The sequence below is a fragment of the Phocoena sinus genome, chromosome 15 (genome assembly GCF_008692025.1).
Source record: "Phocoena sinus isolate mPhoSin1 chromosome 15, mPhoSin1.pri, whole genome shotgun sequence".
NCBI lineage: Eukaryota > Metazoa > Chordata > Mammalia > Artiodactyla > Phocoenidae > Phocoena > Phocoena sinus.
In genome coordinates this window covers 23448968-23462772 of record NC_045777.1, presented here as the reverse complement: position 1 = coordinate 23462772, position 13805 = coordinate 23448968, and the positions used below count along the sequence as shown (strand labels likewise).

The window sequence follows — 13805 nt, the reverse complement described above, 5'->3', positions numbered from 1 at the left end:
CCCACCGGGATGAGCTGCTTTCTGAACCGCCTGATCTGCTCTCCAGGCACAGCTGTGTTCTTGCCTCCTCTCTGTCAGTCTCACCACCTTCATTCTCCCCTCAAGATGGCAGAGCCTTACTTTTAGTATTGATCGGGCACTTCTAAGGTTTATGCGATGTCAGGGGTCCTGCCTCACTTTCCCAGTCCCTTCTGCCAAGGAGAGTGTGCAGAAGAGCAGCTGGACTCTGCCTGCGGGTAATGTGTGATCTGAGCAGATCTTTACTAAGCCAGTTCTGTGGGGAATTGAAACTTTGACCTATTTGAGCTTTTAGGATGTCTGAGGATTGATCTGAAAACACTTTTTTTTTTTTTTTTTTTTGCGGTATGCGGGCCTCTCACTGTTGTGGCCTCTCCCATTGCGGAGCACAGGCTCCGGCCGCACAGGCTCAGCGGCCATGGCTCACGGGCCCAGCCGCTCCGCGGCATGTGGGATCCTCCCGGACCGGGGCACGAACCCGTGTCCCCTGCATCGGCAGGTGGACCCTCATCCACTGCGCCACCAGGGAAGCCCTGAAAACACCTTTTATTTCAGCCTTTCTTAAAATCTAATATGAAGCCTTCTCCTCTTTATCAGTAGAGATTTAAGAACTTGACTAAGTCATTTATGTAGCCCCTGGGTATTTGTCCCAGATGTTAGTGGTAACAGATTGGCTTGGAGGACTGAACTCTTGATCCCCAGGATGTTGTCAGTTTTCTTTTTGAAGACAAACTTCCTTCTTGATTGTTTGTTGTCTTATTCTCTTATTTCCTAATTATTTGTTTTCATCCTTAGAAAGGAGACTGATTAAGAAATAAATGTTCTGTTTGAGGATTCTGAGTACAGCCAGGCTGTTATTACTGTAATTGGGGATGAAATAACTCAGAAGAAAAATGCCATGTGTTACGTAAGCGAGGGTCACAGGTACGGCTGAGGCCGAGCCAGGGGAGGAGAGCTGCTGTGAGGGGAAGTGATAACAGGAAGGCTTCCTGGAGCTCCTGGCACTGAAGTGGAGCCTTGAAGAGAGTGATGTTTTGTGCTACAGAGGGGGTGACTGAGGGTGGATCATAACAGGACTGGCTCGACTGGGAAAGGGTTGGCCCTGTTGGAGGACAGTGTGAGGGCGAGAGCCTAACACGCCCTCGTGCTTTCTTTCTTGCCCCGGAGGCAAACCTGCGGAACCGGGAATGGGAGGCCAGTCCCGGGTCCATTGTGAGGGCATTTCTGGAAGGCAGAGTGTTTCTGTCTCTCTTTCACTCCTGAAAGGTTTCCTTGGGCTCCTTAGAACTGTAGCTGATGCCAGGTCTGTGAAAAACCCTGCTATTAGAAAGCTGAAAGAGGATCGAATGCCAGACTGAAAATTATAGAGTTTCAGACAGTGGCGGTAGAATTGGCTCTGGGTCCCTGCCATGGAAACAGGGCAAAGGTTCTGTTGTTGCCAAAGGAACCTGCCCCTAGGGGAGAAGTCAGAGCCTTCTTTCTTTCTTCCTTCCTTCCTCCCTCCCTTCCTTCCATTTTATTTTTGGCTGCGATGGGTCTTAGTTGCCGCACACGGGATCTTCATGGCGGCATGCGGGATCTTTTGTTGTGACGCGCGGGCTTTTCTCTCTCTAGCTGTGGCACACGGGCTCCAGAGTGCGTGGGCTCTGTAGTTTGTGGCACGTGGGCTCTCTAGTTGAGGCGCGTGGGCTTAGTTGCCCCAAGGCATGTGGGATCTTAGTTCCCCCACCAGGGATCAAACCCACGTCCCCTGCATTGGAAGGCAGATTCTTTAACTGGACCACCAGGGAAGTCCCAAGCTTGGGCTGCTCCAGCCCTGAGTTCACTGAGTGGTCAGTGTGGCCAGGATGATAAGCCTGGGCTCCCTTCTCTGGCCTTCCAGAGGACTCTTGTGTCCCGCTTATCTGGGGCCACATACTCTGTTCTTGTTCTGATATTCCAGGCTCTGAGAGGTACTGGAAGCATGAAAATCAATTATAAAGTTTAAAGATTTTATTCAGGTAAGCAGAGTTTGCATTGTATTTAATAAAGATTCATCAGAATCCCATTTTATTTCTACTATCTTCATTTCATCTAAATACCATCAAGATAAACGGAGCTTTTATAGGAAGTTAGATACAATATTCCTTTTTCAAAAGTCTGATAAGCTATTGTATTGACTTTAAAAATGTCATTGTTTCAGTATTAACCATTATTTAATAACTAACTTAGTTGTGTGAACAGTCTTATAAGACTAAAAGATAAAAGATACTAATGACCATGAAAATACTGAATCTTTTAGCATTAGAAAAAAAATTTTTTTTAAATGTTACCTTAGTGAGCATTGGCCTCTATCTAGATGGTCTGGGGGTGTGTATTTGAAATGAAACTTTACCTTTATAACCTGCTGCCTTTCTTGGAATCATGATACTGTTGAGAAGCTGTTGAGCTTCCTTAAAAGAGAAACTTGGGGTGATGGTCCAGCACCTGGTGTGGAGAGAAGCCTGGCTTGTTGGATGCTGGGGTCCAGAGGAGGTGCTGTTGGCTCCCACAGTTCAGGGTCTGGTCTTCTTCATTCCTGCTAGAGAGAAGACTTCTACCTTAGGGGCTCCAAACACTCCTCTTAACCAAGTTCAGACACTATGAGTGGCCTAGACTCTTCTAGTCTGCACACTGACTGATGCTTTTCTCCCTGTGCGTGCCTGCTGGGTCACCATGGTGTCGGGGGACTTCTTGGGTGAGCCCAAACCAGATCTGAGGTAGTTCCAGTAGCTTTAAGAGGGGCCTCTCAGCAATTGTAGGATCATCTTGCCCAGGACAGACTGACTGACATTTTCTCTTGGAATCAACCCAGCCAGCCTTGACTGCCTTAGACTCACCCAGATGGGCTCTTACGGCATTAACTTTGAGTCTTTTCTCCATTTACTCTTATTTTTAAAAAAAGATTTATTTATGCATGCATGCCAGGTCTTTGGGATCTTCGTTGCTGCATGTGGGATCTTTAGTTGCGGCATGTGGGATCTAGTTCCCTGATCAGGGATCAAACCTGGGTCCCCTGCATTGGGAGCGTGGAGTCTTAACCACTGGACCACCGGGGAAGTCCCCCCTCCATTTACTCTTGTGCTCTTTAGCTGAGCAGTTCCTGTCTCTCTCTAGTCTGTGGACTCCTTTTTCTTTTTTTTTAATAAGACTGTTGTATTGAAACTGGTCACTATGGAGTTTTTCTTGCTCAGGAGGTCACTGGTCACTGTCATTTAACTTTGATCCTTTACTCTTGGTTTTCAAGTTCCGTCTGAGAAGTCAGTTTTGTATTTCTTATTTTCAAGTCCTTGTACTTGTTGGGATCAGGAGGAGGGAAGTCTCCTCCTGCTTGGAACCCCCCAGTACCAACAAGAAATCTGATGGAGGAAGGTGAACTCTGAGGAGCCCGAGCGTTCAGTGGGGCATATCGCTGGACTGTTCCTGCGTTCTCTCACTGCCTCTGTCAAGAGCCTACTATGTACCAGGCATAGTTGAGTGTTAGGGATGTAATGGTGAGTAAGGCAGACTCTGCCTCTGCTCTCATGGAGCTTGATCTTATGTTAGAGACAGATATTAATTAAATCATCCCGTTACGTTTAATTACAAACCAGGATAAGTGCTCCAAAGGAGAGCAAGTGATAGCATATCACCTGTGACACAGGGACCGGATTCAGATTGTAGAGTTGGGGAAGGCTTCCCTGAGAAGTAACTTGCAGGGAACAGAGGATTTAGAAAGGTGGGAAGGAAGATGGAGGGCGCGTCTGAGGAGGGCAGAGGATTGCGCATGAGGCTGCAGGCTGCTCGAGGAACAGGCACTGCATGGTCTTCCTCTTTCTGCACTCTGGCTCCAGGGTCCAGATGGTGCTCAGTAGAGGTTGGTGCACAGACTAGAAAGGCTACGGGCAGGCCGGGGTAAGCACAGTGTCTACCTGGAGGGGCTGGCTCTTGTCAGAGGTGCGGGGCTCCGGAATGGCCCCTCCCCAAATGCCAGAGCTTGAGGGAGTGGCTTGGGGAAGAACAAATATCTTTCTATAGAGAAATTTCTGCTCTCAGAAGCAAGACAGCTTTTTAGATATTGAACTAATTGTAGTCAAGTTTGTTAGTATCTGGACATTTTGCATTAAGTACTTAGAAAATAAAATCAGAGTGTTCTGTGCTACTGATGATAGGAATCAATATGAAGCAGATCAGAATTTATGGAGACAAAAATAGACCATTTCAAGTCCCTTTAGATTCTAATTTTTCTTAACAGAAGGCTAAAACGCCAGGCTGTCTGATTTTCAACATGGGAAAGCCTTATAAAGATGGGGCGGTAACACTGAAAAAGGTGGGTCCTTCCAAGCCGGCTAGACTATAGAGCTGCACGAATGCAGTAGTCACTAGCTATGTGTGGCTATTTAAATTAATTAAAATGGAATAAAATTTAAATTCAGTTCCTCAGTTGCACTAGCCACGTTTTAAGTACTCAGTAGCTACATATGGCTAGTGGCTATATTAGACAACACAGACATAGCCCATTTCCGTCATTGCAGAAAGTTCTGTTGGACTGCACTGCTCTACAGCATTTGAGCTTTGTCCTAGGAGTAATACTTTGCAGAGAGGGTGATGAGGCAGTGTTGCCTGAAATGGACCTCCCTCCCCACCCCCCATGAGTGGTTAGGTGGGATAAAGTGCTGAAATTCTTGCTGACATTCTTGCAGATCAAGTGTTGAGAACTCACCGGGTCCTCTCTCTTCTGCCTACAGTGTTGGAGAGCTGGCTGGACTACACTGGGGAGCTGGAGCCCCCAGAGCCTCTGGCCAGGCTTCCGCAGCTCAAGCATTGCATCAAGCAGCTGCTGACGGACCTGGGCAAGGTGCAACAGATCGCACTCTGCTGCTCAACATGAAACTGGGCACCCCACACTAATGGGGGCACAATCCTGGGGCACCTGCAGGAGGAGCTTCACATATTTAAATAAATAAACCTAGCATGCCGAATGCACGTGACACCGACTGACTTCAGGGATCTGGGCAGGGGTGTGATGGACAAAGAGGCCGTTTTGGCTGCTGGAAGGGAGGGCACTCTGATCTCGAAGCCTACCAAGAAGGTAGCAAATAGACTCTTGGGATTCCCTTCTTCTGTGCACATTGTTGAATGGAGAGTGAGTCTTTTTGCACAAACTTCACTTGAAATCGTGCCACTGATGATAAATGGAATGAGAGCCAAAAAAGTTTAGTCGGAAACAGTTGTAAATTCAACTTGCAGCTTATTTAATTGACTTTTCTGTCAGGTTGGGGCACATGCCAAGCCTTCTGGTTTTCTGCCTGGCATGAATTTAGGCAGCAGGCATCATTTTCGTTTTTCCAGCTTCGTGGGAAGGTCGTGACTTCACCGTTCTGTGGAGGTTGGGAAGGAGCAGAGGCCTTGGCCGCCCTGTCTTCTTAGAGCTCTTCACTTTCTCACCACCTCTCTTGCATGACTTCATGGTACCGGGGACAAGTTTTGTATGCTTTCACCCCAGAATTGGCTGGGTTGTGTCTTTTCTAGCAGAACCCATACAGCCTGTGGAAGAACTAGAATCTCACTGTAATAAGAATCTAGGAGGAATTCCAAACTGAAGCAGGCAGGGTCTGGAACCCAAAGGACAGCATTTTCTACCCACTTCTTGACAGCTTACCAGTTCTATTTAATGTCCAAAAAATGGTTCCCCCAAATTTGAACTCTCACTGTAAAGATTTGTTACAAAGAATGTGGTTTGGGGAATTACCTTACTTTGTATTGTTGTAAACAAACCAGATTCTACATCTGCTGCCGCTTTTCTCCTTCCCCGAAGGGTATATGTTCAGTAGTTGGCATTTTCAGAATTGTTTTAATATACTTCAACACTTTAAATTTCCTGTTCATATAATTTTGTGAGATCAAGGTGATTATGCTGCTTAAGGTCCAGGTACAGTTTGTACCTTCTGAGACAATATTTGTTACTCTTCCAGGTTACGGTTCCACGTGTAATTGTTTTCTTTTTCCTTACTAGGCAAAGTTAAAGAAAATGTTCCATGCTTTGAGGAATGACCCATTTTACCATTTAGTTTTCCTATCACTAAAGGCAAAAATCAAAGCACATCTATCCATTAACACTCACAAGTTAATTATGGGTTTATGAATCTGTAATGTTATATGCTGCAAATATTTACTATGTAAACGTGAAGTAGCCAATATCTCAATAGCAATGACAGTATCTCTGGTGACCTTTGGGATGGTTAGGCTTTAAGGTACAGGTCATTGCGGTCACAAAGCCCTCTGTACCAAGATCTGTTTCAAGGTATGCTTTGTCTAGTAATTTAACTCACCATTTGATATAAAATGAATTTAGGACAAGTTGACCTGCTGTAGCTCATCCATCAGAGGGAATACATGTGGCTATGACATCTGTAATAAAGCTGACACAATTCCTCTGTAAGAGGTTGTTTCCCATTGCTAATGTTGGTGTTTCTGATGTGGGAAGAAACGCTCAAGGAGTATGCATGGCATCTGTGTTTTGCATAATTTATCAGACGGCCACATTATAAGAACTGTGTGAAGCTTGTCTGAAAGGGGAAGAAACAGGATGATTTTCTGTAGCCACAACTGAGGTATGGTGACTTATTAGATTACTGATTTTTCTTTCCTGAAAACACATTTGAGCATAACTTCTGGGGAAGCTGTAACTTTAAGGGAGTCAATCTCATGTCTTTTTCAAGAAGAAAGAAGAAACTGAGTTACCCTAATTTTGCCAAGTGGCCATTATTGAGTTTACTGTATGCTTTTCGTAAAGGAAATAATCCCATTTCACTCATTGTGATCTTTGTCCTTAGGGAAGCAGGGGGTGACTCCAAGTTCTGATAACCCCAGTGTGCTTCCCTAATTTAAAGCCATGTTGAGGGGCTCCATCCCCAATTCCTGGGTCAAGTTGAATTAACCCCAGGCTGGAGCACTGGAAACTGTTATTTGCAAATATTACTGTTACCATTTAGAAATATGTACACTACCTAAGTTTTCTTTTGAGAAAAACTATCCACCTATTAAAAAAATTGCCTTGACAAAAACAGTTCTGGTTTGACTAATCATTTTGTTTAAGTGATGAGTGTATGCAAGGTGGACCCTTGATGAGCCAACATTGCACTGTGGATACATATCTATGTTTACGCGCTGTTAGAACAGAAGGCGCTGTATATAGAAATGTTGCTTTGAAGCAATATTTGCAAAACATGCAAACTTCTGTATCTGTATTTGGAAAAAATAAAACAGGTTTTTGTTGCTACGTTTCAGTCATTTGTTATAGTTATCTACCCTTTTTTTTTTTTTTTTGTGGTATGCAGGCGTCTCACTGTTGCAGCCTCTCCCGTTGCGGAGCACAGGCTCCGGATGCACAGGCTCAGCGGCCATGGCTCATGGGCCCAGCTGCTCCGCAGCATGTGGGATCTTCCCGGACCAGGGCATGAACCCGTGTCCCCTGCATCAGCAGGCAGACTCTCAGCCACTGCACCACCAGGGAAGCCCTACCCTATTTTTTTAATATAAATTTATTTTTCTTTTTATATTTATTTTTAGCTGCATTGGGTCTTTGTTGCTGTTTGCAGGCTTTCTCTAGTTGTGGTGAGCGGGGGCTCCTCTTTGTTGCGGTGCACGGGCTTCTCATTGCAGTGGCTTCTCTTGTTGCGGAGCATGGGCTCTAGGCATGCAGGCTTCAGTAGTTGTGGCACAGGCTCAGTAGTTGTGGCTCGCGGGCTCCAGAGTGCAGGCTCAGTAGCTGTGGCACACGGGCTTAGTTGCTCCGTGGCATGTGGGATCTTCCAGGACCAGGGCTTGAAACTGTCTCTCCTGAGTTGGCAGGCAGATTCTCATTAACCACTGCACCACCAGGGAAGTACCATCTACCCTGTTTTTAATGTGCATTAATTTTCTATAAACATTACTTTTTAAAGGAAGTCTGCTTTTACATTCTTAGTAGACGTATCTTCTGCAGGGAGGCAGATGCAGGCTTAAATCCAAAATCCCAAGGAAATATGCAAAGTACTTTTGAATTCATTTAAGTGTCTTTAATATTCAAAAGTAAAATGCCCCACACCACCCTCTAGCCCAGTCTGGCTCATGCTTTGTGATGTGAGCTGCAGGACTATTCAATTTTTGATTGTTGAAAGCAGTGCAGGGAAAATAGGTCTGGCCTTCCTTATATTAAAAGATGGCACCCACTGCAATTAGGACCCTTCCGAGGGCAAGCCAAACGGCCTATGAACCCCAATCAGCTCCTTCCTGGGTGTGCGTAAGACTCAAGGAATGGAGTAGGCTCTAAGGTTATACTGCAGAGCTTCCCTATTCTTGCCACATTGCTTCTTCCCTTCCTAAACAATTATGCTTATTAAAAAAGTTAAGGGAGGCAGTTGGAGAGACATTAAACTGAGTAGCAATCCATTAGTTCACACCAGATATGCTCCTTAAATCTTTCAAGAGCCTTAAAATTTGGTGAGAAAGTTAAGCCAGAGCTCACAAATTACAACTAGCCTATCTCTGTAAACACCGGCACTAAACACTTACTAAAATAGCCCTATAACTTGGGCCTTTGGGGAAGCCTGTGCCCAAAGGGCAGGCTGATGGAGCAAGCTGGTGGCAGCATTGGTATAGCAGTAGCCAGTTAAATAAGCACCTAGTAGAGCCAGCTATTTGCCGGCACTACCCGCCGCCATCTACAAGACAACAGAACACTGTCATCTGTTCTCTTAGGTAGGAAAACAAGCTCAAATTCTAGCTAGTGAGAGGTAGGGGCGACGATAGAACACAGGCTGCTGGAGCCCTCATTACATAGACTCCACAAAACAAAGGAAACCCAAGTGCGACGCTGGGGAATGCGCAGGAAAAACTTTTCCCAGATGTGGCGGCCCAGGTCTAACCAACACATAATGATCCCACAAAAGCCAACGATGGCCACGTGAATGAGAAACAAAGGCTTTATTCTCATGGACTCCCAACTTGGTTTCGCTACCAGCCAGAAAGGAGGTTGGAAATAGGCTCGGGAAAATAAGCACGGTAAAGGACGAACGAAAAGGACACACGAGACTGCAGGAACTGCCAAAACTCATTTTTCATTAACGCGTAATGGGGAGCCAGGCTCAGGGCCTCGGATCTGATCATGGCTCTAGTCCAGAGAGCGCCCGGGCCGGGCCGCCCGCAGCTCTGCCGCTCAGCCGGTGATGCGCACGTCCGTGCGGCGGCGAAGCCGCCGGGCCCGCGCTGCCTCAGGCAGGATGGCGAGCAGCTGCTCCTGCACCAGCATCTCCACGATCTGCTCCTTCGTACGGATGTCGGGCCGCAGCCACTGGCGGGAGAGCTCCCGCAGCTGTCGGAACGCCTCCCGAGGGCCTGCAGCGTCCTGGTAGCGGAACTGCCGGAATCGCTGGCGGAACGTCTCCGGGCCGGGCCGGGAGCCGCCAGGGCCTGGGGGGGAACGCGGAGCGGCTTCGGCAAACGGCGCGGAGGCCAGGGGTGCGGGCCCGAGGGGCAGCTCCAGGGCGGCGGCGGCCGCCGCGGGAAACGTAGGATTCGCTTCGGGGACCGCGGCGTTGAGGCTGGACGATTCGGGGGCAGGCGGTGGGGTCTCAGGAGTCGAGGAGAAGCCCGTAGAATTACGCTCCGGGCCTGAGCTCAAGTCGGCCCCTTCCTCTTTCCCCGACAGCGGCGCGAGGCTCTCGGTTACTGCCAAGCTCGGCTCACTTGCCGCCATGACTCCAACTCTGGACGTCACTCTTTGTCCGGCAGCTGTGGGCGCAGCACTGCGTCTGCTAGGGGGCAGGGTGAAGAGGGAGACGTTTCCGTTAAAGGGCGGAGCCCGCGCGACCCTGAGGAAGAGGGGCGGTGGGGGCCCCAAGCCTACCAGCGCCAGCAAAGCGCCTGGGACGGCCGGAAGTAGGCGTCCAGGCTGGCTTCTCTATGGTGAGCTCGGCGCGCGAGCGTCCGGAAGCTGAGTCCGGGCTCCCGGAAGCGGCGCCCCCTCGCGTTCCTGAGTCCCGGCCGGAGGCTGTGGCTACCGGCGGCCCGCCGACCAGTCGAAGCGTGGAATGGCTGGCTCCGGCTGGTGGCGCCTACGAGCACCAGTTCGAGGAGGAGGAGAAGTCAAAGAGTCGGAGGAGGAGCCGGAGGAGGGGTCGGAGGAGGAGTCGGAGCCGCCGTTCAAGCCCAAGCCCGAGCGCAAGCCCAAGCCTAAGGAGAAGGGGCCCAGAAGGGTCCCTATCCGCCTAGATCGCTTCGGCTCGCAGGTGACCTGCGTCTGCCCCTGCGTGCGCGCCTCCTTACTTGACCCTGATTAGGATGATGGCGAACCAATGGCTCCCGGGGGCTGGCGCCCGGCGGGTGGCGGGAGCGGGACGGCGGTCGGGTTGCTGGAGGAGGGCCCAACTCGGGAAAGTTCTCTCTAGCTCGCTCAAAAGAGGAGGACAGTACACCCGCCTTGTGGCGAGGATGACACAAGATAACGTGTGTAAGATCTGCAACACACGTAGTAAAAGTTGCCCTTTTTATGGCACAAAGTAAATGCTCAAGAACTTTTTGCCATTACGATTTTGTTTTTTTGGCGTGGCCTCTGAAACCAAGGGACAGGTGGCTCTGTGGGTTTTGCTTTTAATTTCAGGATTCCTAAATAGACTAAATGCGTAGCCTCATATAGTGGCCACTAGCCCCATATGCTTACTGAGCCCTTGACATGTGGCTAGTGGGAATTGGGTTGTGATGTAATGTTAAATACAGCCAGGACTTAGTATGAAAAAAAAATCTCAGTAATTTTTTATATTGGTTACATGTTGGATTGGTAGTATTTTGCATATATTGGGTCAAATAAAATATATAATTAAAATTAATTTCACGTGTGTCATTTACTTTTAAATGTGGCTACTAGAAAATTTTACATTACGTATGTTTTTCATTATACATTCGTTGAACAGTAAAACTGTGCTACCCTATTGGAGTCAGGTTGCCTTGGGGGAATCCCCGAAGGGTTTATTTGCCTTAGGCCAGAGTTGCAGAGAGGATTAAATAGTGAAGACTTTGGAAAGAAAGGGCTTTTTAAATGTTTGTCTTCATTAAGTAAATTGCTTCATTAAGTAAAACATTTTCAGTTGTTTGTCTTCATTAAGTAAAAACCTCATTAGTAGTTATGAGAATTCAGTGAGATGATGCAGGTAAAAGCATGTAGCTCTGACAGCCCTTTGGTAAGTGATATTCTTTTTGACAACTGGCTCACAAATATGTTTTGTATGTATTTTACAGACTGGGAAACTAAGGGAGAGACAGGGGTCCCTTATGAAGATTTTGTATAACCCTTGCAGTACCTTTGATTTCTATGCAGAATGAGTGGGCCTCTTTAACAGCCATCAACACACCAGTGGCCCTGATATAAAACTTGCCTCCCCCATAGGATGTGCTCTTGTAAATGGGTTGAAGTAGATCCTCACAGAACAGTTTCCACAGCCTGAAAACCTTGAAAGTCATCACAGTGGGTCTTTAATGTTTTTAGTTAGTAATATGTAAAAATTGAGATTTCACGTGCAAGTCTGGATTTCCAGTTTTTCTTGAAAAAGTGGACAAGCTGGCTGCACCGGACCAACCCACATTCCTGCCAGTTAACAATTAGCTGGAGCTGAGTCTCCTTCCTTTAGACAGATACTCTGTTCCAGTGAGGTTCAATCCCCACCCACCATTCCCTATTGTTCTCTGAAATAGAATGTTGTTTCATGTTACATTAACATTCAGAAGAGTTCATTTACTATTGCTCTCAGGTTGTCGTTTTCCTCAGAGCCAATATTTTTCCCTATTTTCTTTTCAAAGGTGGGAAAACAGGGGCCTAGAGTTTGTCATACCTACCAGCTTCAAACCTTTCCTTCCTCTGCCAGGCCCCTTGGCAGTTGGGTTTGCTGCCCTGAGTGAACCAACAGTCCTATTTCCTGTGTGGTAATAGGCAGTCGGTATCCAGGGCTAAGGGAGCCCACCAAACCCTGCTGTAAGGATGAGGGGTCCTGGAAGTCTTCACTCAGGAGGGGACCTTTAAGCCTGGACTCAAGAAGAAAAAGGGTCGAGTTAGGGACATTACAGGTAGAAGGCACTGTCTGTACCAAGGCACAGAGCAAAGCTTTGTGGAAACTGCAGGCTGAGGTGAGATCTGGGGAAGGGATAAGAGCTGAGGTTGGAAGGTCAATTAGAGGTTAAATCATAAAGAGCTTAGAATTCCATGTTGAAAAATTGAATCGTCCTCTTGCAGAAGGGAACGAACTCTTGTGGTACTGGGAATCACGAGTGTTAGAGCTCTAGCCCATTTCTTCCATCCCTATTGGAATCACAGAACATTGGAGATAGAAGGAGACATCTTAGAGTTCTACTAGAATTGTAGAATGTTAGAATGGAAGGGACCTCAGAGATTAAATCCAAAATCAGTTTCAGTTATAAGCCCCCAAAATCTATTTTTAAAAAAAATAATACCTCTTCCTAGAAGAAGGATGCACTTACATACTTCTGCATACAATTTCAGGTAATTTCAGAGAGCCTTGAACCCATCCGGAGGACTCAGGTTAAGTTTAAAATATATATTTACGTGCATTCTATTCTGAATTTTGCAGGTTAAGAAATCAAGATACCAAGAGGCAAAGGATTGGTCCAAAATCAAAAACCTAGTAAGTGTTTCCAGGAGGACAAAATTCTTTTGACTTCCTAGTCCAATGCTTTTATCATATTAGACATTTTTATTAGCACTAGTTGGGAGCTCCCATGGGAATGCATGATAAATCATTCATCTCATATCACTTAGCTTCTGACACAAGGCCTGACTCCCAGCTGACACTCAGTAAATGTTTTTTTTTTTTTTTTTCGGTACACGAGCCTCTCACTGTTGTGGCCTCTCCCGTTACGGAGCACAGCCTCCAGACGTGCAAGCTCAGCGGCCACAGCTCACGGGCCCAGCCACTCCGCGGCATGTGGGATCTTCCCGGACCGGGGCACGAACCCGTGTCCCCTGCATTGGCAGGCGGACTCGCAACCACTGCGCCACCAGGGAAGCCCAGTAAATGTTGATTAAAGAGGACAAGCAGTGGATTGCAGACCATGCCTGTGAAACGAGAGCTCCAGTAATGATTTCCAGACTCTTTCAGACAGAGATTTTGTTGTCTTTTGATGGCACACTGTTGGGGGTTGTGGAACAGAAGCCTAGATACTTTTTTTCTTTTTTTTTTCGGTACGTGGGCCTCTCCCGTTGCGGAGCACGGGCTCCGGGCATGCAGGCTCAGCGGCCATGGCTAATGGGCATAGCCGCTCCGCAGCATGTGGGATCTTCCCAGACCGGGGCACGAACCCGTGTCCCCTGCATCGGCTGGCGGACTCTCAACCACTGTGCCACCAGGGAAGCCCCGATACTTTTTTTTAAAAAGCTTTTTATTTGGAAATAATCATAGATGCACAGAAAATTGCAAAAAGAGTGCAGACTTCACTTAGTTTTCCCCAGTGGTAACATAACTGTAGTGCAGTATCAAAACCAGGGAATTGACATTGATGTAATCCACAGAGTTTATTCAGTTTTCACCAGTTTTATATACACTTATTTGTGTATGTATATAGGCCTATGCAATTTTGTCACGTGTAGATTAGTGCAATGTTACCACCATAAATACCTAGAAATGTTTGATCATCACAAACATCCCTCATGCTGCTGCTTTGTAATTACACCCATTCCTTTCCCATACGCTGTATCCCCAACCGCAGGTAACACTAATCTATTCTCCATCTCTTTAATTTTT

At 47.1% G+C, this 13805-nt stretch overlaps 3 protein-coding genes across 6 annotated transcripts in view; 2 read left to right on the top strand and 1 right to left on the bottom strand.

The window, feature by feature from the left end:
• PHF20 (PHD finger protein 20) overlaps positions 1–7297 on the top strand; it is a 135659-nt gene extending 128362 nt beyond the window's left edge. For all 3 annotated transcript variants that reach the window (XM_032604835.1, XM_032604833.1, XM_032604834.1), the window contains one exon: positions 4764–7297. In XM_032604835.1, coding sequence (XP_032460726.1) covers positions 4764–4906 — 143 coding nt within the window. In that variant the 3' untranslated portion in view covers positions 4907–7297. The remainder of the gene's footprint in view (positions 1–4763) is intronic.
• A 1666-nt stretch (positions 7298–8963) lies between these two features.
• Positions 8964–10367, bottom strand: SCAND1 (SCAN domain containing 1). The gene has a single exon (XM_032605163.1). It carries the CDS (start codon positions 9752–9754, stop codon positions 9215–9217), a length of 540 nt encoding a protein of 179 aa, XP_032461054.1. The 5' UTR covers positions 9755–10367; the 3' UTR covers positions 8964–9214.
• CNBD2 (cyclic nucleotide binding domain containing 2) overlaps positions 10056–13805 on the top strand; it is a 79938-nt gene continuing 76188 nt past the window's right edge. For both annotated transcript variants that reach the window (XM_032605161.1, XM_032605160.1), the window contains exons 1-2: positions 10056–10286; positions 12636–12689. In XM_032605161.1, coding sequence (XP_032461052.1) covers positions 10089–10286; positions 12636–12689 — 252 coding nt within the window. In that variant the 5' untranslated portion in view covers positions 10056–10088. The remainder of the gene's footprint in view (positions 10287–12635; positions 12690–13805) is intronic.